Genomic DNA, 25,952 nt, shown 5'->3' on the forward strand with positions numbered 1-25,952 from the left:
TAATCAACAGAAACTTGTTAGAGCCTATAGCCTATTTTTTATTATTATTATTATTATTATTGTTGTTTTTTTACAGTGTAGCTTAATGTGTTATAAACATTTCAGTCAGGAAATCATAGGGGGAAAATAAGCACAACAATCGATTCTCTCTCTTCTCTTAATCAAAAACACCTTCACTTCAGTTATCAAGCACTTTCTGTAGTCACCGGATGAAACGGCAGCATCGCATCTCTCCAATTCAGCAGCCTATTTCTTTTTAAAGTTTTACAGTTGCAGTCTATTTTTTTACCCAACTTATCTCTTTTTACGTTATATGTCAGTTAGTAGCCCTGCGAGAGATGATTTAGCCTATTTTCCTTTAAAGTGTCAGCTTGAATAGTATGGTCTCTAACGCATCGCTTATAACAGAGGATCTTCATTTGCAGTCTCATTTCAGTGCTTCTCACGGATACGTTCGCGCAGTTTCTCCCTCGTTTGTTTCTTTATGGCAACTTTGAGACGAAAGCAGACGCGTGAATAGCTGCTGGCTATATGAGGCAGATTGGAGGCTAATTTGACTTGAGAATTGAGACTGACTTTGATGGCTTCGCCCTTTAGGAAGAGGACTAGACGGAGGAATGCGTGGCTGACGATGTCCTCAACTTTCTGGGTTGTGGTGTTGTTGAGCGGTCTGCTGATCCTGTACTGCGGTAAGTGAACTGCTCTCCTGCCTTATGAATCTTTCATTTATTCCCATAACTCGTCGACAATAATGCAATTTTGAGTTCAGAAGCAATAATGAGTATTATGTGATAAGCTCGATATGAAATCAGGATACATCAATACGAGGAGTTTTGTTAGTTTTTACATATTAGCCTCCGCCCGCCCCCCCCTTCCCCCCTCAAATCTTCCATTTTCCATTTCCCCGCTTTTACCATTGACAGACAGACAGACAGATACATAGATAGATAGATCTATAATTTCCCCTATTTCACCAATGATAGATAGTCAGACAGACAGACAGACAGACAGAAAGACAGAAAGACAGACAGTCAGAGAGAGAGACAGACAGACAGACAGACAGATAGACAGACAGACATATGGACAGACAGATATATATATATATATATATATATATATATATATATATATATATATATATATATATATAGATAGATAGATAGATAGATAGATAGACAGTCAGACAGACATACACACAGACAGACAGACAGATAGATGGATCTATTGTTTTAAACAATAATTTTCCCTGTCACAAATGAGAAAGATAGATAAATAAATAGATAGTTAGATAGATCTATAATTGTAGATATTAATTTCTCCTCTTTTACCAATTTTAAAGAAATAGATAGATAGATAGATAGATAGATAGATAGATAGATAGATAGATAGATAGATAGTTTTTACAGATTAATTCCCTCACTTTTATAAACCAACTTTCCTACAGTATGTTATTAGAAAGATAGAGAGAGGTGGGTGGAGAGAGCGAGAGCGAGAGAGAGAGAGAGCGAGAGAGAGAGAGAGAGAGAGAGAGAGAGAGAGAGAGAGAGAGAGAGAGAGAGAGAGAGAGAGAGAGAGAGAGAGAGAGAGAGAGAGAGAGAGAGAGAGAGAGATTTAATTGTCCATTTAGTTTACTACATTTACATTTACTACATTTAACTTAAGTTCATTCCCTCTATATGACTAGATTACTGGTCTGGTGTTTGGGGACTCAGGAGTCAAGCCCCACTGTACTGTGGCTGTCCCACTGCCTGAGTCTTCATTAGCGTCGTGTTGTCCTATCGATTCCATCTATAGCACTGCATTTAGTTAGAGGACACAGCAAAAAACAGACACTTCCTCCCCAGTGGCCTTTCAGCAAATAGGCAAAACCCCTTAATCAGTTTTATTAGGGGATGTAGCATTTCTGGAGCAGACACCCGGAGTAGTCCATTGTAGCTTTCAGAAGGGCTGTGTTCTTGTCTGAGTCACCATTGCATATTGACTTGAGTACATTAAAATCTTTAGTTCTCCCTAAGACAGGCCAGTAAATGGAAGTCTTTATTGATTGCTCTGCGGAGACAGCATTCACACAACATTTTAACCTCCGAACAGATTTTGGGACTTCTAATGTGGGGGCCTAAGACAGCCAAATCATTTCATTAAAAGTAACAATAATCTTTTTCCATGTATTTGAGCTATTATTTATCTTTTAAAAGCTAGAATGCACTAGCACCACACTAGAGTCCATAACTCACAATAAGCTTGGAGACAGGCCATCTGTTCAGTGCATACAAATAATACACATAAAAAAAAAAAACTAAGATATGTTTTCTATCAAGCAACTGTAATGCTCAAAACAGTTGAATCAACCATTTCTCTGCATGGCATTGACCTCAAATTATTCATACTGAAAATTTGCAATATATATAGAGTGGTGTGCTGAGTCAGAATACAAAATAATGGGATTTTAAAAAGTCTTTATTCCAGAACTGACACATCATACTCTTTTAATCCGTCTATGCTGTTCTCTGGCTTTTGAAAATCAAGTTATACAATGGCTGTTATGACCAGCAGAGTACGAGTGGCTCTTGACCTATACAGGCTCATTATGTAGAGTATCTAAAAGCCGCTCATGATCAAGTACTTGCATAAAAAGCAACCATTTATTGTTTGTATTTCTACACTATTTCTATTTACCATGCTGTGCAGGCCTATGCTTTATTATGCATGTGATGAGGTAGGAAGACTGCTAGCATTCTTTTAAACTTCCTTTCAAACAAGCAAGCTTAAAAAAATTGAATTTCTAAGAACAGTACCTTCTAAAGTGCTTATGAGACATTGGATCCCTCTGACGGCACTCACTGTTTAAAAGCTCTCATGGGGGCGATCTTGGAGTTGCTTCTTTAACGTTTTAAGAGCATGGATGGGATTCATTAAAATGGCTCTTCAAATGCAAAGGGTTGAAAAGACTCTTAAAGTAGTCGAGCAGTTAGAGAGCAATAATACTAACTTTGGATTTATATTACTTGAGCTTCAGCTTCAGTGAAAACTGAGGCAGATCATCCAGGAACTCCTCACACTGCGTATTTAGAGAGATTTGCCAATATCAGACACGCATAGTTCCCATTTGTATCAAATAAAGTATTTTGAAACAAGCACAAGGGCACTGTTGGGGAAGCTATTTTAAATCTGGCTTGCTAAGTTAAAAACCCTAGGTAGGGGCTTTTAGCAATAGGTAACTACATTGAACAATAAGTAATAAAATAAGCACAAAAAACAATTAGTAACTACATTGAAGTTACTTAAGAGGGCAGTGTCTTTTTAAATATATAACAATCTAATGAAACAATTTATCACAATTAGGATGAGATTAACTTGGAAAGATAACTTTATGCAAAATACAACTAGCTAGAATACGTCCTAATAAATATAATTATACAACAGTCTGTCCTTGAATTTGATTGGCTGAGTGACGTTCCAACTGTGTTTATACTGTATTCAATCCTGCTGCAAGTAGTTAGAACAACTTTAAATTAGCTGAGATAACTTAAATATCCAACTTAGCTAAACTCATTTTTTATAAAAACTTAATATTAACTTAATATTTTAAGTCAAACACGAACACATACTTTTTTAAATTGAAACAACATTATTTCTTATTCAAATGTTGAATTTTAAGTTGTGATAAATAATAACAGCAATATTTTTTTACAGTGCAGTTTGGACAATTGACGGTTGGGACAATTGACAATTGGTTAAATCAGCTTTGTTAGTTGTACAGCATACACAAAGTAACATTAAAAACAGCAATGCAGAGTTTTGACACATCTACTCACTGCACAAAGTCCCTTGTTACTGCAAAAGCAGACATGTTTTCAAAACAATGGTACAAATGCCACTACTGAAAATGTAGCTCTAAGATGCGAACGTTGTACAAAAGGAAAAATGGCATAGTCATAGAAAGAAACAGTGTGTACTTAAGTGAAACATAAATGAATACACACACATACATACATTCATTCACAAAGAGCAAAGCTAGTCACTTTGAAGATGATAGAGCACAAAAGTACGCCTTGAGAAAAAATTCAAGCCTTTTTTTCCTCTAGAGGAAGCACCTTCTGAAAAAAAATTATAATTATAAAACGGGGAAACGGAGAAAAGAAGCAAGAAGAGACAATCAAACTAAAGTAGATGGGAGAATTTTTTTGGTCCAACGATTCGTAGCCGATAAATTCAACTACTTTGGAAAAATAAACAAGTTTGATAGCAGGGCCAGGAAAGAAATATGAAGTCTGGTGCACGACAACTAAATGAGCTGCTATTTTAATAAAGCCGGCGGATAATGAAGCCGCTTAATTAATGTGGTTTATGGTGTAGTTCTTTTCCGAAGCTTCCGTTCCAATAATGCACTGACATTGAGATACCTTCTACACTTCCACACAAGCCAACAATAGATCAATCAGGCCGTTTGCAAAACCCATTGAGGGTGAGAAAAAGAGCAAGAGCAAGAGAGAGAGAGAGACAGAGAGAGAGAGAGAGAGAGAGAGAGAGAGAGAGAGAGAGAGAGAGAGAGAGAGAGAGAGAGAGAGAGAGAGAGAAGTGTGTTTACAAGAGCTCATTCAACGGACACAGGGGAAGAGAAACCCTGAAGATATTTATTCAACTGGAGCAGTGTAATTCCAGCTGATACATTCATACATTTTGAAACATGGCTTTGTTAAGCTTCATTGGCTGTCTCTGGGAAAAAAAACTGCTCTATTCCTGAAACCTTGCTTCTGCTCTTTTTCTCGGGAGCAATAAATGTTAGATTGCATTGGCACTATATAGTCCCGGCCAAATCCTATTAATATGTGTTATATTAGGTTTTTCGTGGCAATATCGAAAAATAATCTCTCTCATTCCCGACGTTCACCCTCCAAAACTTTCAGTGGGCGCGCTTCATCATCCGCAAATATAATACTTTCAGACCCAAAGCGTTGTTACATTTTCGGACAGAAGGTCAACGGCGTTTCGCGTCACATGTAGACCGCAGCATGTACTGTTAGTAACTCTCCTCCCTGCCGTCTGGCAGGCCACTCTATCCTCAGATTCATGCTCTCCCAGCTTAACTAAATCAAGTTCAATTTGAAAGCAGGAGACGTGCCAGAAGTGCCATTGTGTAAGTCTTGAATAATGTAAAGCAGCTGATGCCTTTGCTTGTTGTGGAATCTCTTTGTGGCTCAAATAATTTAAGAAAAGCTTTCAGGAATCGCTCTTGCGGTAGCGTTGGAATGCTTTCTCCGGTCTCTAAAAACAAATTGTCATATGCAAAGAGCCTGGCTGCCACCAAGGTCATTTTGTGCATTTATTCATCTTTTTTTTTAGCCCCCCCCCCCCCCCCCCCCCCCCTCCTTTGCAAGTATTTGTCGGTAGTGATTGCAGACAATACCTGCTTGTTTATAATCGGCCTTAACCTCAGGTCAAAAGCTGAAACAGTATCATTACCCTGCATTTCGTATCCACTATATGACGACATTCATTTTTCATAAGCTAAATGAACGCTGCCAGAAGTAAACAAGATAAATCACTTTGTTCTGTAAGTGATGTTCCTCCATAATCCCTGACATGCATTTCATTAATTCACAAAACTGAATGGAACAGAATGCAGAGGTCTCGAGATGTGTCTTAACCTGTTATAAACCGGACACAGTGTCATAAACTCTGGGAATGGGATAATTGAGACGTCTGTTTATAGGTCAATGACAAATAAAAGTACGGATTTAAAAAAAATCTAGATTAGAACACAAGCCAAAATCTTAGAAACATACCCTTTGTATTCCTGTTCATTTCATATGGTTTTGAAAAAGTACAGTTTTCAAGAAAATGTCAATATATATATATATATATACTCTATATATATATATACGTATATCATCATGACTTTTTAAAATATCATTAAGTTTTGGTGGTGTCACACAGAAAAACCTGAATTAATGGCCTTGTCATAAAAAGGTCAAACTATCTGTTATTTTAAGAGATTTTATTTACCTTGATACACAGTCATGACTGTCTGCTCTGCTGCAGGGGTCCTCTATATGCCATCATTTCCTGTCCTCTCTATGCCATCATTTCCTATCATTTCCTGTCCCCTCTATGCCATCATTTCATATAATTTCAACATCAAGTTTTATAAAAAAGCAACATTTTGAGCAAAAAACTGAGAAAATCACGTTTTTGTCAAAAACTACATCCAGATAGGATTCAGAAGGATGATCAAGACACAGATGGAGTAGATCGAGTCCATCAACACCCCAAAGCTTCACAGTCCTATAGCTCGTCCTGGGTCAACATTTCATTCAGTAACATTAGGCAGTTCTGATTTATATGCTGTTTAATGTTGATGATAGTGTTATTTTACATATGCATCTGCTTACAGCTATCGCTAGTTTCTGCTTCTTTTTCACCTGTGTGTTTTAATCCAGAGATTCAGTATTCTTTAAGATGATGTTTCATAGAACCCTTACCGTATAACAGGGAAAACACGGAAAGCCGGAAAATTCCATTAATGGCAGGGAAAGAGTTAATTCACTGTCTTGAGTTAGTACATATTTTGAATAAGAAGTATGTTCTATTATATAGTATGAATGTAATCTTGACGTACTATATTCGCCATGTTGGCCTTATCACGTGACCCACCAGTGTCAGTTACGTCGTTTCACTGCCATTCATAAATCCATTGAGTGTTTACATATTCATACAACAAAATGTTCTGGGGGCTCGCTGGCAACTTTTAAAAAAATGTTTTATAAAACTCTGGCGTGGAAAGAGTTAAAGTTTTTCTGAATAAATGAATAGATTCCGACCAGAAATGAGCATCATGTCACTGACCTTTATATAGACCAATAATTAAAAAATGGCATGTCCTGAGAGAAGTATTAAAGGACAGACACACACATACATACACACCTTTTCAGAAGTGTTCCTCCATCTACTGAAGGGCAGATGCTTTATGATTTGCCTTGAAAATATCCTTGTGTGCTTTGCATAGCAACGATGAGAAACTAGTATAAATTCTGCACTGAATATAGAATGAATGTATTCCCATCTGACCTGTGGGCAGTAAAATTCATAAAGTGGCCCATCTTTTACAAGCACATTAACTTTTTTCTCCTCTCTCTCTCAATGCGGTGGTGATGCCGCCAACAGTTTGAGAAAATGGAGTTATCCTCTGCGGAATGCCTTCTCGTGATTACATCTCTGGCCTAAACAATATTTTAGTCAAATCTGTATTTCATTTTATTGATCCTTTACAAGATATTAGATATTTAATAAGCAATCTCTTTTTTAGTCTCTTTCAATCATTGCTCATAGAATCATCTGACTAAAGTGTTTCCTTTAAATCCCTGCATAATCATAGTGATAATGTTATAAAATCTGCAGTGTTTCACTGTGCCGAATGATGTAGCACTTTAGAAATATGGTCACAGAAGTTGTTTTGACAAGCCAAGTGAATTTAGCATTACAACTTGATAGTCTACCCCTGCATCATTCACATGGAAGCCTTTTTAAGCTCGGTTGCTTGCTCACACTACACCTTGTCTGAATGATTTATCCAAAACGATTGTCAAAAACTGCTTACTATCAACATTTACGCCGCTGTGGACGGCACATTTGAATCTGTCAATAATTAATTTCACACATGCTATCCATTTCATAAACACTAGCTACAATGGTGCATCACGGTCAATGGGCAAAATGTTAGTTCAGTCAAATCAATACTGGCCTTAATAATACTGGCCTGCCCTGCATGGAAAACCCTTCAGAACTAGAGAAAGACCTGCTTATCCATCCTCATGCCCTTTTTGAAACCCCCCATCTATCTTTTAAACAGACCAAGGCACTGCTGTTTCACTCAGTAAATATTGACTTTACACATTGAGTCATTTCTGTCATGTAGTAGGCTACCTTTTGAGCAGACTTTTTTGAAATAGGCAATAAAAGTACAAGATAGTTTGCATGAGGGAGGGTGTCAACTTGAAGTTAATTGTGATAATTGTTTCAGAAATTAGTGCAAAACATTCTGAAACATGGCTCTAATGGCAACAATTATTCAGACAGTATTGAAAACATTTAAAATCTTCAATTAATCCTTAAATCACAAGTCTTAAAGTCGGCATCAAACAGAAGTTGTGATTTCTTTTGTTCCCTATTGTGATCTATACGAGGAAGAAGAACAATGTGGGGTGGGACATGATTTTGTCCATTGGGAACTGATTGGATGGTTGTGGTTTGCTATTGGTCGATCTCAAGTGAGTGACAGGTTGTCCCGCCCTCATAAACACGCCAACAGAGAAAAGAAGAGATGTCGTTGCAAGGGGGAGGGAAGTTGTTTTGATTAAAGATTATGAGGGCACATGAATTTTAAAAAACGATGATGTGCAAGGAATAATCATTTATAATAAATACAGGAATATGTATATATAAAAAAAAGGATTGACAATTTTAATGGGGAATTAATTTAACACCATCACACCATGAATAGTTAAACTGCATCAGCGAGTTAAATATTTTCGCAATAAAATATCAAATTAATATGTTTCCACCGTACAAATTGAGCCTACATGTATATGATAGGGGAATGAAAATGTAGTGCACTGCAGGACCAATGACTCTACAGCTTTTCACTGGCCTGTCAGACCATTTCTCACTCTTCCTCTTTTTGGATCACAATGTGAAGACCGGCCCAAATTAGTCTGTGTAGATTGATTATAAAAGTCTTTGCGGGCAGGGGAGAGAAGAAGAGTCCTTCCTTCTTATCACTCAATGTATCTGGACTTGTCACAGTTTCCAACCTCTCTTTGATTGGGATCTCTACTATCAGCTTTTCTTTTTCAGACTGTCTGGACTGGGAGTAAAACTGTGAGGCTTAATCCATTCTGATTACCTCTGACAGCAGCATCACTCATCGCTCATATATAAAGATACAGTTACAGTTTCACAATGTAGTTTTAAATATATATGTTTCCACATTAGCTAAACACGAGTCGGAGATTTAAATGCCATATAGATCAACGCATCTTGAAACCGGGGGATAAACATTGCTAAAATGCAGCAGATTTACTGGAATGTATATTGTGAAGGCGGATGTCACATTTAATGGGATTCATCCAAATTGGATTGCACAACCCAAACTGTAATGAGGATGCGCTGTGAAGTTTAGACTTTGGTTGGTGGTGGAATTTCCTTAATTTCTTCTCCTCTTCAGGTTTCTTGTATTTTATTTGGTTGAAACCTGTCTTGACTAATTATGCTGAATTGAAATAAAGGTTTCACACACTAGAAGCCATGATCCTGTGGTTCGAACACCTGTCAGAGCAGAAAGTCTAATATCTGTATATCAGTATTGAAATTAGTTTGATTTGGAGAGATATGAGTCATTTCACTATTCATTCTCATTCTTATAGGATGCTATTTTGTCTTGCATTATAGGTCTAGTTTATCCAGAAATGAAATTCTGTCATTGTTTACACACACTCATGTTGTTCTAAAACCATATGATTGAAGAATATTATAGAGGAAGTGAATGATGATGACTGGAGCTGTCAAGTTTCAAAATGAAAAAAGCACCATAAAAATATCATATATTCAAGTTCCATCCCAGCTAACAATAATACACTATGTTCTAAGAACGATTAGCTAACGTTCCAATTAAGTTATGAAAAATGTATTTCTAAAGGAAACGCCCAGTTTTTTAAAAATGTATTAAAAGCTTTTTTTCTTAACATTTAGGGAACATTCCTTTTGATAATTTTGCAACCATTACTGATTTACATTCCCCCCCCAATGATTAGACATGAATCTTATTCATGTTTCATTAACCGATTGTTCTTTTAATTCATATTCTTTCAAAGAATCAGTTGATTCAGTTCACAAATCCAGTTTGGAAGCTCTTCAGTGCTTTCAAAAGTATCTTTTTAAAATGCTTTACCCAGTTCACTCTCATGGCATTTTGTAACTATTTTACATTTTCTTGAATTGGCATCTAGTTTCGATGAATTTGAACAATCTCAAATGCAGGTTTTCGTACGATCTGCTTACGCCCCACTGAGGGTTCGATTTTAAACCTTCATGCTTTTTCTTACAATCGTAAGTTTTTGTACGAATGAAACCATACAAATTCGCTGAATTGTAAAATAGCTTTGTTTTCTTATGAGATCTGGATGGCTTTTCCCAAAATGCACTTTTGTTCAAATTTGCACTACTTAAGAGTTTGCAAAGATGTCACACTAGAGACCGAACATTGCACATAACGTTTGTGAAACAAAAAGTTATTTTGAAGAATGAAAACTGCTTTTGTCCATACAATGAAACTCAATGAGGTCCAAAACAACTCCACTGGTCCCCATTGACTTTCATTGTGTGGACAAAAAAACAATGGGGCATTTTTCAAGATATCTTCCTTTTTTCTTACAAAGAAAGTTATACAGGTTTGTAACGACATTAGGGTAAATGATGACCGAATATTTGGCTCAACTATCTCTTTAAATGAGTAGTATTTTGCAGATGATCAATCTATTACTTTTACAGAATCATTGCTTTGCTCACTTAACTTGTGTCCTCTAGACTTTCATTCAGGTAGCAGGTTCCCAGGGTCAGTGAAGACGGTGGCCCTGTGACTAATCCTGACAATGACAAAGATATTGATTCTAACAAGACACACCATGCCGTCAGGCGTATTGTGAAGTGGAAAGTGCGCTTTAGGGACATTCAGCAGTCAAGTGGTGGTCTGCGCTTTGCTCCCCCAGAGTGTTGCAGTGATAACGCTGACAGGAATGCTGCATAACATTACGGTGCAGGTGAGAGCGCCCTTGGCTCTCAGACAGGAAGATTGTGTAAGTCAAGATGCATTCATATGTTTTTATGTTTCCCCTCTTTATTTTTACCCTGCATCCAAAGCACATTAGCACACGCTGTTCTTAAAATATCCTAAAATAAACTATTTTTTATACAGTTTGGATCTCAAGTTCAACTGATTCACTGATCCGGTTAACAGCTCACTGCAGGGGAAGAATGTCATTGAATACGGACTTAAATTTCTGTCTCTTCACATAAATCTATCACTTGACACTTTTATTAGACTTTTATGGTGCTTTTTGTCATTATGGAGCTTGACAGAATTTTCATTTGTGGGGATGCTTCTAATGCTCTCATTAGCATGAGATAAATGTTCAGTAGCCTATAGTAATCTTTATCATTTCAGATCTAAAGTTTGGTGCTGATGTTCTTATAGCTATCTGTTTAAAAAGTTCTCTGAACAAATGGATTTCTGATTCCAAATCCAAGAAAAGGATTTAGATAAAAAGGGCAAACAGTGGCTTGTCCCTGCATTGATCTGAGAGATTAAGTCCATGAATTGAAATGTTGAGTTTTTTTTTCTTTTTCTCTGTGTGCGGAATTTAAACAGTTGTTTAAATCACACTGTTTCGTTTCACAATAATAGCTGCTATACTTGATGCAAACTTCAGAAATAAATATTCATACTCAGATACTTTCTATGGGTAGTCGTCATTCGCAGATTTTATAGCTGGAATTAGCTTGGTGTGATTTTTTTTTTTATCCACCAAAAATAGAAAACAAAATAGGGTACTGAGTCTGGCTGATATTATTCATATATCACACCAATATTGCTTTCCAGTGTCTCCTCTGAGGCGTTGCAATTTCTATGGAAAACAAATGTAAAAAGTAAATAAATGAAAGCCGGCTTAATAAATTGGAACCAGGTCTATTGTCCCACCACATTTTTTCATACAGTACCGCTAACAAACACTGCAGCATCAAATATAGATATTCCCCTTAGACGAGATGGAAATTGAGAGATAGAGCGGGAGAAAATGCTAGATCTGTAGGAGATATATTGGCAACACAGGAGGAACATGTTATTATGGGGCAGGATATTTCAGTAGCAGCTTGACTTTGCAGTGGTGCGGTATTCTGAACATATTTAATTGGGTCCCCGCTGATTGATTGCCATTCTTCCTCTGAAGCTCGGAGTACGTGAGAACAATATGAGAATATGATGGGATGTCATGTGTGGACAGCTGTACTTGGGGGTAATATGAAAAGTGACATTAACAGCAGTGAAAATGGATTACTTTTAAATCTGAATATATGCATTAAAATAGATCATTATCAATTATATCTTCAAGAGACAAAGAAAAGAGCTATTCATCACTGGATGAAGAAGCATTTTTAGGGACGATTAAGGAAATAACTAAAACTAATAAACCATGAGAAAGCAAGTCTCCCTTCTGAAATGCATATGCATGCATTAAATTTGAATGTTAATTTAGATTGTGTGTGTACCGAACCTCATGTTGATCCAGGGGGATTGTCACTGTTATAAATAGTTCTGTAAATGGCTTCGGGTAAAAGCATCTCCTAAATGACTGCTTGATATTTGCATATAAATCTGAACGTCAAGATGATATTTAACATTTCCTAAATGTAATTACATACATCAGATGGAAAATGAAAGAAACTCATTTTGACCTGCATATGTAAACTATGAACCATGCAAGTCATGTAAATTAATATTTATTATTAAAAAAACTTACTGTAAAATTGTATTAGAAAAAAAATTATAATTTATGGATATGATTATTATATATATATATATATATATATATATATATATATATATATACATATATATATATATATATATATACATATACATATACATATATGTGTGTTACCCTGGTGTATTTATGTTTGTGTGATTATACATACACACACACACACACACACACACACACACATACATATATGTATATATATATATGTATGTGTGTGTGTGTGTGTGTGTGTGTGTGTGTGTGTTACCCTGGTGTGTTTATGTTTGTGTGATTATCTTACAGAAACTGTGAAGTTAGGAAATAAAATATGCAGTCACCAAAATGCTTGTAATATCATCACTGTATTTGTACAGTAAAGTTATGGCAACCACAATAAAAAGTAAATAAAATAAACAATTTCATAGTGTATTAATATTACTGGAAACTCTCCCTTGATCTATATATTAAACAGCATAATAAATGTGACTTTTTGATTGAAGATTGAAGACGCCTTAACTTATGTATTCCTGTCAGGTGAAAATAAAAAATGAGAAAGAATATAGCAAAACGTACAAACTGTAATGCAGTTTAGAATATAACTGGTCGCCTACTGTAGCCAGGTATGTCTCTCTCGATCTCATACGTTGAATCGCCCGGAGATTGACAGATTTAACAGTGATGACGTCGATTTTCAACCAAGATGAAACTCGCGTGAACACCCGCAGCCTCAGTTAAATAGGAGACGCTCAGACGGGCAGCACCGCGCGCTTTCCTGGGATGCACGCGCGTCCGCACAATATCTGATGGGAAGTCAACAGAACAATGCAGTAGACTATAGACCTCTCGCGTGATGCTGGACATTTTGAGGTCTTTTCCTGGACTTTAACGGAATTCCGAGGGCGAAAGTTGTTTATATTTAGTTCGAGGCTCGTGCGTGGATGTGTGAAGACATGCGGCGAATTGCCTGTTAAATATTTCGGGGACGAGAATTGAGAGAGAGACTATGCTGCCTGCGGTTAATGGGACACGAAGTGTCAGATGCCGCGTTGAAACTCGTATTGAACTTTAATCTCTCCGAATAGAAACCTGTCGCGCGAGCAGTTCCACACATACCAACATAAGCTTTTCCACATGGAAAGTGTCCTTATCGATCAGCCTGTTCTTTCTGAGAATAAGGGAATGTTTATTGCGTGTTGAGTCGGGATGGATGTGCTGTTGTGAACGCGTCAGATCTTCAGAAAGATGCAGCATCTTCGTGTGGCGTGGGCGCTCGCGGGAGCGGCGCTGGGCTTTTTTCTCCTCTTCTGGATTCAAGCGCATTTCTTCGGCGAAGGTAAGCCGCACTCTAACGGTCAAATTAACTCAATGCTGAAACAATTGATAATTTTACGATAAATGATTAGGCCTATAAGAAAAACATGCAGTTGTGATTGCCAGAACTTTACCATAAAAATATAGATAGGGATGTAAACATTTTGATGACTTTTGGGCTGCCTATATAGGCAACGCTTTATTTATTTATGTTTCGTAACTGTAGCCCATATTCGTCATTAAATCATATAATATTAAAACCAACCTATTTGAGTATTAAAAATGTTTGTTACTGTGAAATGTAACCTACTACTGATAATTTTAGGCCTACAGGTGGAACAATGGAAGGACACATTATGATACAATGAAAATTGGCCTACAGCAAATATAACTGAAGACAGACCACAGTTACATACACAAACATCAAACACCATCACACACTAAAGTAATGCAGTAAACTTAACATAAAATGCAACAAAAAAACTTAAACGTACATTTGTGTGTAGGGAATTGTGGGAATGCAGGATTATAAGGTGGTTTCTAAGATTTACTTACAACAATTTAATTTCAGCAATATCTTACCGTAAAAGTATATGTAGGCCTACTGCCTTGCTAAATATACAATTCAGAATTTTTACTTTTCAAAAGCATTTTGTTATTTAAATATTTTTCATTTACACAAACTGAACCATCGGACAATAAAATAATGCAGTAAACTTGAACTAAATAACATAAAATACAACATAAAAAAACTTAAACGTATGGGATGGTAATGCCTCTTTCTCCACAAATTATAAAGGAGTTTCTAAGATTTACTTAAAAAAATATATAATTTAAGCAATATCTTACCATAAAAGTATACGCAATGCCTTGTTGAATATGCACAATTAGAATTTTTTTATGTTTTAAAAGGTGTTCTTTTCTCTTAAATGTAATATTTTTAGAGTGCCATATAACATATCAGGGTGGCACTTGCACGGTATACCGATACCACGGTAGTATCGCGATACCAAAGCTTCAAAATACTGGCGTTGTCACTGTTATTAAACAGTAATACATAAGTAATGTTGTATTTGCGGCAGTAAAACTATTCGAAACGTTCATTTGAACACTTTCATTTGGCTGCAAAAACATTACAAGAGAGTCTTTTTGAGTGCCATTGCCTTTCTGCTGTCCTCTGTGCAGTAAATGCTGTGTAGAATTTGCACCTTATTGAGTGTTATCCTTCAAAAGTGCTTCAACTGTTCCAGCTCATTTTGCAATGAAACGTTGCATGTCATTGATTGCCCTGCGCTTTATCAGATGAAAGGGTATGAAAATAATTTTTAAATTAGCAGCTCAAACATCTCTTTTCAACATCATAATATCTCTATATAAGAATTTATTCTCTCAATTCGTGCTCATTTGACCACTTCTGTAACAGGTGGTTTGTTTCTAGAATCATCTTTGTGATGATGAATGGAATTCAATTCATCAACAGTGGCATTTGGACTCATTTCTTATCAATCATTTCAATCCTAATTAAAATGTGACTTGCTTTATAGCCCATTAAGGCTACAACATGATAGTCTAAACGTAGTTAAGCAATATGACACGAGCAAGAGTGTTGTTTTTCCGAATATCAGCACGATTGCAAATGTGACTGATTTTATACAACAGTTCAATAAACAAGAAGTTATTATTAAATGACAGTTTAGACAACATTTTTTCCAATGAAAATAGTTATTCTAAACAAAGCAGAACTGTTGTACTTCTCTAAGAAACACACATTCTTATTCACATGTTTAGTTTCTGAATGAATCCGTGTTTTTGAATGATTCAGCCGTGTCAATGATTCAATGAGTTGTTCATAAAGACAGTCACTTGCTTCGTTCATGAATGAATGTCAGCCGTTTTGAACGAATTGTTTGAATAAATGATTCAGTGACTCAATCATTAAGATTTGCCGCCACCTACTGGCGGTTTTAGTTTCGCATTTTAAAGAAGGCCCGTTATTTGATGTTTTTCAAAAAAAAATATTTCTATATTCAGAATTTTATTTTTGAAATATTAGTCTCATAACATTGCTAATTAATAATCTCAATTGTAACTGCAGTGTAAATGCATTGATACCACCTCTGAGCAGAATTAAACTGTCAGTGTAAATACATCTAAACGTCACTTCAGATGCAGCTTCTGTGCCACTATTGCAGTGCTAATATGGATTTTGTTTACACTACAAGTAACAAAGCCAGTTAATTCAAAATAATAAAGTACTCACATGAAAATTTAATCTATTAGTTTTCATTTACATCTATGTATTTATGAAAATTTGGTCCATTTTGTAGATTTGAATTATGAATTAACTACAAAATACTGCTTGGTATCTTGATATTTCTAGGTATTGGTAGATATTTTTATGGTATCGTGACAACCCCATAACAAACCGCTTATATCAATAAGTCAGTACAGTAAGTTATACAGTACAAGAGTCATTTTTACCTGTTTTTTTTAAAGAATATAATGTATTTCCTTTTTGCACTTGTAATCACAATCATACACATACATTTATTTCTTATGTGTATGACACACATATTGCATGCATATGTTCTGCCATGTACAGGCATCAGTGATACTCTGCATTCATCTGGCGCCAGAATTGATAAGAAAAACTTTTTCGCACGACCTTTCATGTACATGTGCACTTAAATAGCTTAAGGCCAAACCAAGGACCATCTGTTTGAATTGCTACTCCATTTATTTACTTAAGGAAATGCCATATTAATATCAATGACATTTACTGACTTTCTTTGCAACTGAACAACAATCATGTAACCTTGTTTGGAGACATCTGATGCATGCTGATATCAAAACTATTCGGTTTTACAATTTGATTTACAATTAATTGTTATTATAAATGATCGTGTGGATAGCATATTGTGGATTGTGAAACGCATTGTGAAGAAACCTAAAAAAAAGACGCATCTGCCTATATTCTCAATCTGACAATCCTTGAGCAGACCAGCATTGTGTAACCACTTGTGTCATTAAGGGGATAGATAGATAGATAGATAGATAGATAGATAGATAGGTAGAGGTGATGATGTGACACCCTAGAACTCAGTCTGACATCTTTTGTCTTCTATACGCTCTGGAAAGAAAAAGCGAGAAAATTCTGCCTCATAAAATTGATCTATGTTGCATAAGGGTCTCAGTATAAGGAACACTGTGACATGTCTAGTTCAGACATGTTCATGACCAATGTCTTTTAGCTCAGAGAACAGACGATTAGTTTTCAATATTCAAGAACTTTCTTAATACAGATCTTTAAATATAACATAATGCAAGTTGGAATTGCATTTTAATCGACAACCCTTGCAGATGTCTATAGTTTTAACCAATCAATGGACTTCTAAGGGAACCAATGCTATCATTAAGTTCAGAGTTCTTTCTGTGTGCGATATCAGTAGGTGTAAGGTTCAACCCATAAGAGCAGTCACCTATTATGTGTGAGCTAGCTTTGAACAGCTTAAAGGTTTGAGTTGGCCTGCCGCCATGGCAAACAAAACATGTTGGCCTGGTTGCCACAGTAACTGGGCTTTTAAGAAAATAATTGGAGAATGCATGGGTTTGCTTCTCACAAAGTGTCAAGGAATAGAGCAGTGACCTCCAGCATAGTGATAGAGAGAACCACAGGAGGCATCTGCCCAAACACTTTTCATTTCCTACATACCGAGACTTAGTGCATTGTTGGGTGTTTGATATTATAATGCATCAACCTTGGACCTTAGTTCACATTTTCCGACATTTCTCTATTTATTTCTGTAGGCCAGTTTTGTTCATGCTCAATTTAGAATGGATTATCCAATGACTTTAAAAATAGGATTTAATCGACAGTTATTGTTATAAAGAACAAATAAAAATCAAGACGAAATAGAAATTGACCATATTTACTTTCCTAATACATTTTTCTGGTGTTATTGTGAATAATTTAACAGTGCATGTTAAGAAATTTTTTTTTATCTTTCATTACAAATAACTTGCTTCACCACATAAACTTTCCTTTTTAGCTGATGCCACTTTTTTAAAAAATGTTGCTAATAGTTTGCACAATTGACCGTTCGCAAAGACCCGCCCCCTTTAGTTACTGTCGCTATGTCCGACAAGCCACGCCGCTCTCACGCCACACACCATGTTCTCACACAGTGAAAAATACATTGCGGAGCAGACTGGACACTGACAACGCGCTGACAGACAGGACAAACCAGGTTACTTTTGATATGAAACAAAGTAACAACTTTCAAATTTGGTCATTTTTTAAAGAAATTTAAAAAATAAATACCGTTTTGTGGCTCTTTAATGTGACGTGACAGATCGCTGTAGAGCCTCAGTTAAAGCTGCTCGTGAACTGATCATCTCTTCCTTCTAGTTAATTTATAGCATCAAATAAACATGAATGAACAAGAAGGAATGTTATTTTAACCGCGGAAAGACGTCAGTACACTTAGTTTTTTAAGTTAAAATCCTCCAACGTTAATCTACTAACTCTCCTGACTAGTGATCGACCGATATTGATTTTTTATAACCGATACGATACCGATTATTTGCATGTTTATGTGCCCGATAACCGATATGCAGAACCGATATTTATTTACTGTTATACTTCTGTTTTTGACACAATTATTACCACACAAATGAACTGAACAAACCATTTATTTATAACAATCACGCCCTCCTATATAATATAATAATATATAATATAATCACTCCCTCCTATATAATATATAATATCCCTCCTATATAATATGTAAATATAAAACTTTATATTTATACACAAATAAATAGAGGGGTCTGAGTCCAAAAAATAAAGTGACTTTGTTTAAAAATAAAAGCTTTGATGAGGTAAAAAATAAAGCACAACAATTATTCTAACATACTGGGGGAAAAAATCTAAATTACATGAATTTTAGTAGCTATTTTTGTAGTGTAACTTAATACTCCCAGTTAAGCAGAACTAGGTTGTAGTGTAGAAAACAGAGTCTTTCAGCATTCTGCTCTGTAAGCCTGCTTCGTTTGTTTTCATAAATGGTAAATAAATAAAATTACAATAAAAACATTTATATTATTACATTATATAATTTATATCAAAATTATACATATAATTTATAAGCATCAGCAGCAACAATGTTAACTATAGGCAATGGCGGAATTCTCAAAACAACCACAAGATGGCGCCGTTTATCGGCAAATCCGATATTACAAAACCGATACCCGATTATGGGAAAATGCTTAAATATCACGAAGAATATCGGTGAAACCGTTACATCGGTCGATCACCACTCCTGACTTCCTTGTCGGACAAAAATGGCGGATAGCGGATTATGATTAGTCAGATGGCCTGTCAATCAAACTCCTTGCGAAGGGTCAATTCAATGGCAGGTAAAATGAATTAAATAAACCCTTTCCTTTTTAGCTGATGCCACTTTTTAAAAATCTTGCTAATAGCACAATTTCATGCCGGTTAACAGTAATGTAGTATAAACCCACTTTTCCTTTAGGATGATAAAATTAATCCTTACTTTTTTTTCTTTTAAATATTCTGTTTAACTCAGAAAACTGTTTGCGACTGCTAGCTATTTTAAGCTATTAAAGCTCATAAAAATGTATTCTTTTTTAAAATTAATTTTTTATTGAGGCTCCATTTTGGTCTCATTTGGTGTTTTGGATGTAATGCCGTACACTTGTACTGATACACTGATACACTCCACACCCTTTTTGCACCCTTTTTGCAACTTCCTTACAATTCTTTAATGCCTTATGAATTTGGAGAACAAGATATCAGACACCATTCCTCCATACAGAATCCCTCCAGGTCCTTCAAATTCCCAGGTCCATGTTGATACGCTCTCCTCTTCAGTTTTCTATAGGATTCAGGCCAGGGGACTGGGACGGCAGAACCTTAATTTTGTGCTCAGTGACCCATTTTTGTGTTGATGGCCCATTATAAGATTTCTAGCAGAGGCCGTCAGGTTTTTTATTTTTTATCTGTTGGTATTTGATAGAATCCATGATGTCATTTATCTGAACACGATGTCTAGGACCTCCAGAAGAAAAATAGGCCCAAAACACTAAATACCCAGCTGTAAATTTAATCGTACACATGGGGTACTTTTTTGGGGTACCCTGTGTGCACCAAATCTATCTAGATGTGTTTGCTGCCAAAAAGGTTTTTTTTAGTGTCACCTAACCATAGAACCAGGTTCCTTTTGAAGTTCCAGTCGCGTCTGAAAACTGATGCTGGAGTTTGTTTTTGGATGAGCAAGGAGGATTCTTGAAACCCTCCAAAACAACTTGTGTTGATTTAGGTGATGTTTGATATATTTGTTGAGGCTTTCTGACCCCAAGACTCAACTAATCTCTGCAATTCTCCATCTGGGATCCTTGGAGAGTCTTTGGTGACTTGAACTCTCCTCCTCGCCGTGCATTAAGACAATATAGACACACGTCCTCTTCCTGGCAGATTCACAACCTTTTCTGTTGATTGGAACTTTTTTATTGCCATGGTGGTGGACACTTTCTATTTTGTGAAGCTCAAAAATCTTTTGATGCACATCAGAACTATATTCTCTGATTTTACACATTGTAATGGATGCTTACCCTTACGCAAAAGAAGTATACTTCAAGTACATTTTGTGGAGTATACTTAAGTACCATTTATTTCGCTTGATTCGATCATAAACTAGCGCATTACGTACCGTTTCATGCTGGCGATCGATCCCGGCTTCAGCGCCATCATTACGACACGGCATTGATTACGGCTTTTGTTCACACAGCGTGCGTTCCGGGACTGAACACGGCAATGTTACTAGGTGGCCAACCCAGCATCGATCCCGGCATCAATCCCGGGTCGTGTTTGCGTTCACACAGAAGGCAATTTCCCGGGATCAACGCGCTGTGTGGGGCTTAAGTGCACTATTTCAATACTGCTTGGGACTAAATTGGCCCACTTTTAATATATAAAAGTATACGTTTAAGTGAACTATAAGTGTAACAGTAAACTTTAAGTACACAACTAGGTACTCATTTGTAATGCATCTGTACTACAATTGAACTTATAAGTATACTAGTAGTTTTCTTTAAGTGAACAACATTATACTTATAGTTTACTACCGTATTTAGATATTATTTTTGCACTTTCAGTATACTACTATGTTCAAATTTAGATATAATTTTTTATAGGCCTACTTGAAATATACCTTTAACTGTACTTTAACTAATTTTAAAAACATTTTATTCGCTTCAGGCATATCACATTTTTGTCAAAGACTATGCCTTGATCAGATTCAGAACGAGTATGTCGAGTCCAACACCCCCAAAGATTCACAGTCGTTTTCTCTTCATGGATTCGACATTTCATTTGGTAACATTAAGCAGTTTTGATTTACACGCTGTTTAATGTTTGATGATCACGTTATTTTACATTTGCGTGAGCAATCTTCTATCACTTGTTTCAGCTTCTTCTTCTCCTGTGTTTAGATCTGGAGATTCTGTACTAGAAGATGTTTCATAGCAGCCCCTACCGTATAACAGTGAAAACATGGATAGCTGGTAGAATTAAAGTAAATTCCTATGTACACTACCAGTGGACTAGCCTACACAAAAATTCATATTTTAAGTACATTTCTGAGAAGTACATAAAGTATATTTCTGAGAAGTACATAAAGTATATTTGTGAGAAGTATATTCATAGATACCAACTACCAAATAGAACGCCGCCATATTTACGACCGATCTCGCCCAGTATGGCCGCCCAAACTGCCCATTTGAATGAGAGAGAGAGACAGAGATACCTGGAGAAATGTTTTATTTTAGGCTCCGATCCTTATTTGTTACCCCCAGTTTTCCTTTGTCCATTATTATCTGACACATTTTATACCCCCCCTTTCTCTTTTCCTTTTGTTGCTTGATTAATAGGACACGCTATTACCCACTGTCACTTTAAGACATAGGATAATTTCCAATGACATGCGGATCCAGAATTGCACTGAATCTGATGCACATCCGATACACTCACAACTGTTTAAGACAAAGCCGACATATTTTACGTGAATACTCTCCAAAACGGACATTTAAAGTTAGACATAATGTTGTGTGTGCATTTGTCGGAAACGAAACAGAGCTCAATTCAGATTCAAAGATGAGACCAACTCGTTTCCTGCTGGGTAGATCAGCACGTTACAGTACAAATGTGCGCATCTACCACACAAACGCAGGACATCACTTCTGACAGGATCGCTTCCAAAATCGTCACTATCTAGTTTCGTCACTATCACTGTCTAGTTTTTATTCGTTGACGAAAATGTCAATAGATTTTCGTCATAGTTTTTGCAATTCAAAACTAGTTTTTATAATTTAGTTATCGTCTCATTTTCGTCTGTGAAAAATGTCTTTGATGAAAATAATGACGAAAATTATTTGTCAACGAAATTAACACTGTAATGCAGTGGAGGTATATACTGTAATGCAAAATCCTTCACATTGAACTAACATTGTAACATTAGGCTAACAACACAATTTGCTGATCTTACGTTAGCTGACTAGCCGACAAGCTTACTTTCCATTATAAAGTTAATGTTAAAAATGTTAACTAACAACAAAGTTAGAGAAAACAATTATATTGTTGGCAGATAACAACACTTAACTCAAAACTAATGTCTGTCCAAAGTAGCACCAGAGAATTTCTCAATCCATGGGAAAGCTGGAGCCAGGGGCTTATCAAAGACGACGCTGCCGTTATCTTGACTGTGATTGGCCAAATGACTCGTGTGATGTACCAAAGATGTTTGTGAAGAAGACCGCAGTTGCTTTTTGGAAACTCACGTTTATGGGAAATGAATAATCGTGGTTCCGCCACGTGAACCACGTCATTTTTCAGTAAACGCATTTACTGAAAACGCCAACGCCAGCCAACGCCAGCCAATGCCAGACAACCCCCCCCCAAATAAAAACTCTTCGGATCTACATGATTCACGTGGATGACATTTTCCCATTCAAAATGGCGATTTTCGCCAAAAAGCAACTAGTTTGCAGGTATGATATATATCTTGTGCATATCACCTCCCCATACAGTGGGGATCGCTTGAAGGCTTTCAAGAGTACCGATGCATATCAATATGCTGTGGCTGGATGGGTAAAAGATGTAAAAGTGCGGTACCTGGCCACCAAGGATTTATAGTGTTAATCATGAGAAATGTTGGTATTATAAAAAAAAATTCAAATGTATGATTTTGGTGGTAGTTTGCTCTGACTAAGTAGCGAGTTGTTAGCTAGCTAAGTGGCTAACAGCTGGTAAGCTTGCCAGCTGTTAGGGCTCACGGCTCGATAATTTTTCCGGCCGCGATAATTTCAATTTGCATGCTTGTTTGTTTTCCTCGTCTCTCTCTCTACCAAAGAGACTGGATGACAACTCTGTTTAAGACATAACCGAAATATTTTACGTGAATACTCTCCAAAACAGACATTTAAACATAATGTTGTGTGTATTTGTCCATTCAGACACGAAACAGAGCTCAATTAATTACTCGCTCGCTGGATAGGGGTCTATGGCTGCACGCTTCGGGTCGGGTGTGTGCGCACAGAAAGACATGATACAATATTGACGTGGGTGTCCAATGATCTCTACGAATGACAGCTAACCACTTCTTTCTTCTATCCTTTCCTTTGGTATAGAGTAAAATACCAGTTCGGGGTTCCTCTTTCGGCTGTTGTTGCAGCCGACTGCACAACATATTGCAGGCATTACTGAGACCGTCGGTCGTAAAGATGGCGGCGCTAAGCTACAGTGACGTCATGTGACCCGAACGAATAAAATGTAGGCTGAAAGTATTCTTTCTTATTTTTAGTTTAAAAGAAGTATACTAATAGAACACTTGAATAAACTTCTTTTTCGTAAGGGTAAGGGAATTTGGCCTATGTGTTTCTTCATATTTACACTCCTGAGAAATGGCTGGAAAATGTCATGTTCCTTGTCACTCTGGTGTGCTGAAAAATTGTGAATATGAAGGGGAATATACTTCAGATATATTTTTACTCACAAAAATTTCTAGAGGTACCAATAATTGTGGCCAACATGTATTAGAGAAAAATTATTTATTTCATGATGTGATTTTCCCCTCACACTCAATAGATTTACTTCAATAAAAGGTTAGATTTTTGTGATTTTTTTGAATGAAAGATCAAAAGAATAAACAATGCAGATTTATTTTCACAGCCTTTTTTGTTCATATTAATTCATATTCTGACCACGACTATAATAAATGAAGGGCCTGACAGAACCTTTTTAGTTTCTATATAGAACCTTTTCTTATACGAGTGTTTATATCACAAAAAAGAAGAAGAAAAAAAGAAAACGGCAGTTTTGATGCCATTGGCTGTTCAGTTCAGACAAAATCTCCTCTGACCAATGAGTTCAGGCCATGATGACAATGACAGCGAACTGAAAGAATTACTCAAAAAAACAATACACAGCTAAAGCATTTCAAATGAACAGTTGGCTACAAAGATTACCATTACTGTGGCCACCTGAACTCTCCCACCAGTTGCTAATTGATGGAAATAGCTTGAAAGAGGATGGATGCCAGACTAAAACCATGGAGTGATTAACAAAGTGGAACACTGAGGGCTTTGGAAGACTTGCGTGTCTTAACAAAGTGTTTTGCGTATGTTTTAAGTATTCTAAATAAATTCATTTAAAACACTCCCCAGGAGTCCGCACAAGCAGACGTCTTGCAGTCACACTTTGCAGGGGCTTTTTGGAATGATTTGACTGTGGAATCAAAGATTTGGCTTCCTGCTGAGCCCAGAGGCCAGCCAGACTGACCTGGCTTCAGGTCCAATCTCAGTCTGACTGTCATTACCGACTCCCTCGCCCCCCGCCAGCCCTCCCTCTGACTACTGCTCCAATCTAGACAAGGATAATAGGTGCATAGGGTGACAGGAAGGAATATATACTGCCTAGATAAAGTATCCTTAGCTCTTAAGCATGTTATTGACAGTTGAAATTATGATGTATTGAAACTGGCTGAATAGTAGGGCTTTTCATAAAAAATGTTGACCTAAAATACATGATACAGGATGTAAAGTCCTCAATTTCAGGTTGCAATAATTCTGTCTACTCAAAATAAAAAATGTACTCAATGTTTTTATGGTATTTGGCTTGCAACAGTTTCTAATAAGATGGAATCAGATTGGAAGACATATGCAACATTTTTACAGTACATTCATGCATTTGAAAGTCACTTTATACAATTTATACACCTATGAGAATAGTTTGAATACAATTAATACTAAATGTAAAAACAAAAAATGTCTTCCAATAAATACATTTATCTTGATTTTATAAAACATGGTTATTTTACAAAATAAAATACATTAATTAAATTAAATTTTGTAGTTATTTTATCAATGAAATAAATAAATGGACATTTGTTGTAGCTTGTCTTTTATCTCTCTCAATTCACAACCAAAATTCTGGCCAATTGTTTATTAAAATAATGGAATTGCATTATATTTGTATTATATTATATACATTTATATATATTTTTTTACTCTAATCATTACAGACTGGTATGTGTTGCCTTATAGATGACCTTTCTTTTTTTGTCTTAAATTTGACTTCCTGTGGTCTTTTTTAATGGTCTCAGGCTTGCCACAGTCTCTAGGAGATGGAATCCAATTTGGTAACATTGACTAGCATTCAACATTTTAAGTTTACATTTATGCATTTGGCTGTCACTTTTATTTCTTCCCTAAGAATAAAAACCCAAGACTTACACATTGCTTTGGCATGTACTGTTTGAGCTGGGAATAGTTTAAATAAAATAAAATGAAATATCATTTTTATTTTATTTTTATAAAATAACAGTATTTTATAAATGTATTGATTTTATAGTTTAATTTTTTTTAAAATAAATAATATTGTAGTTATTTTTAAACTAAAATATTTTTTTAATCTTTAAAAATAAATACATTTATTTTTTTATTTGTAAAATACATTTATTTTATAAAAACATTTATTTTAGAAAATAAAAT

General features: G+C 36.0%; 1 protein-coding gene across 2 annotated transcripts in view; it reads left to right on the plus strand.

The window, feature by feature from the left end:
* The first annotated feature begins 438 nt into the window (after positions 1-438).
* tafa5b (TAFA chemokine like family member 5b) overlaps positions 439-25,952 on the plus strand; it is a 56,526-nt gene continuing 31,012 nt past the window's right edge. The window contains exon 1 of one of the 2 annotated variants that reach the window (XM_077210939.1): positions 439-689. In XM_077210939.1, the coding sequence (XP_077067054.1) occupies positions 581-689 (109 nt within the window). In that variant the 5' untranslated portion in view covers positions 439-580. Of the gene's footprint in view, positions 690-13,301; positions 13,906-25,952 lie in introns of those variants that run through there. The other variant, XM_077210940.1, reaches the window with a different exon arrangement.

Source organism: Siphateles boraxobius, unplaced genomic scaffold (genome assembly GCF_051911475.1).
Source record: "Siphateles boraxobius isolate OS27281-9 unplaced genomic scaffold, OSU_SipBor_1 65, whole genome shotgun sequence".
NCBI lineage: Eukaryota > Metazoa > Chordata > Actinopteri > Cypriniformes > Leuciscidae > Siphateles > Siphateles boraxobius.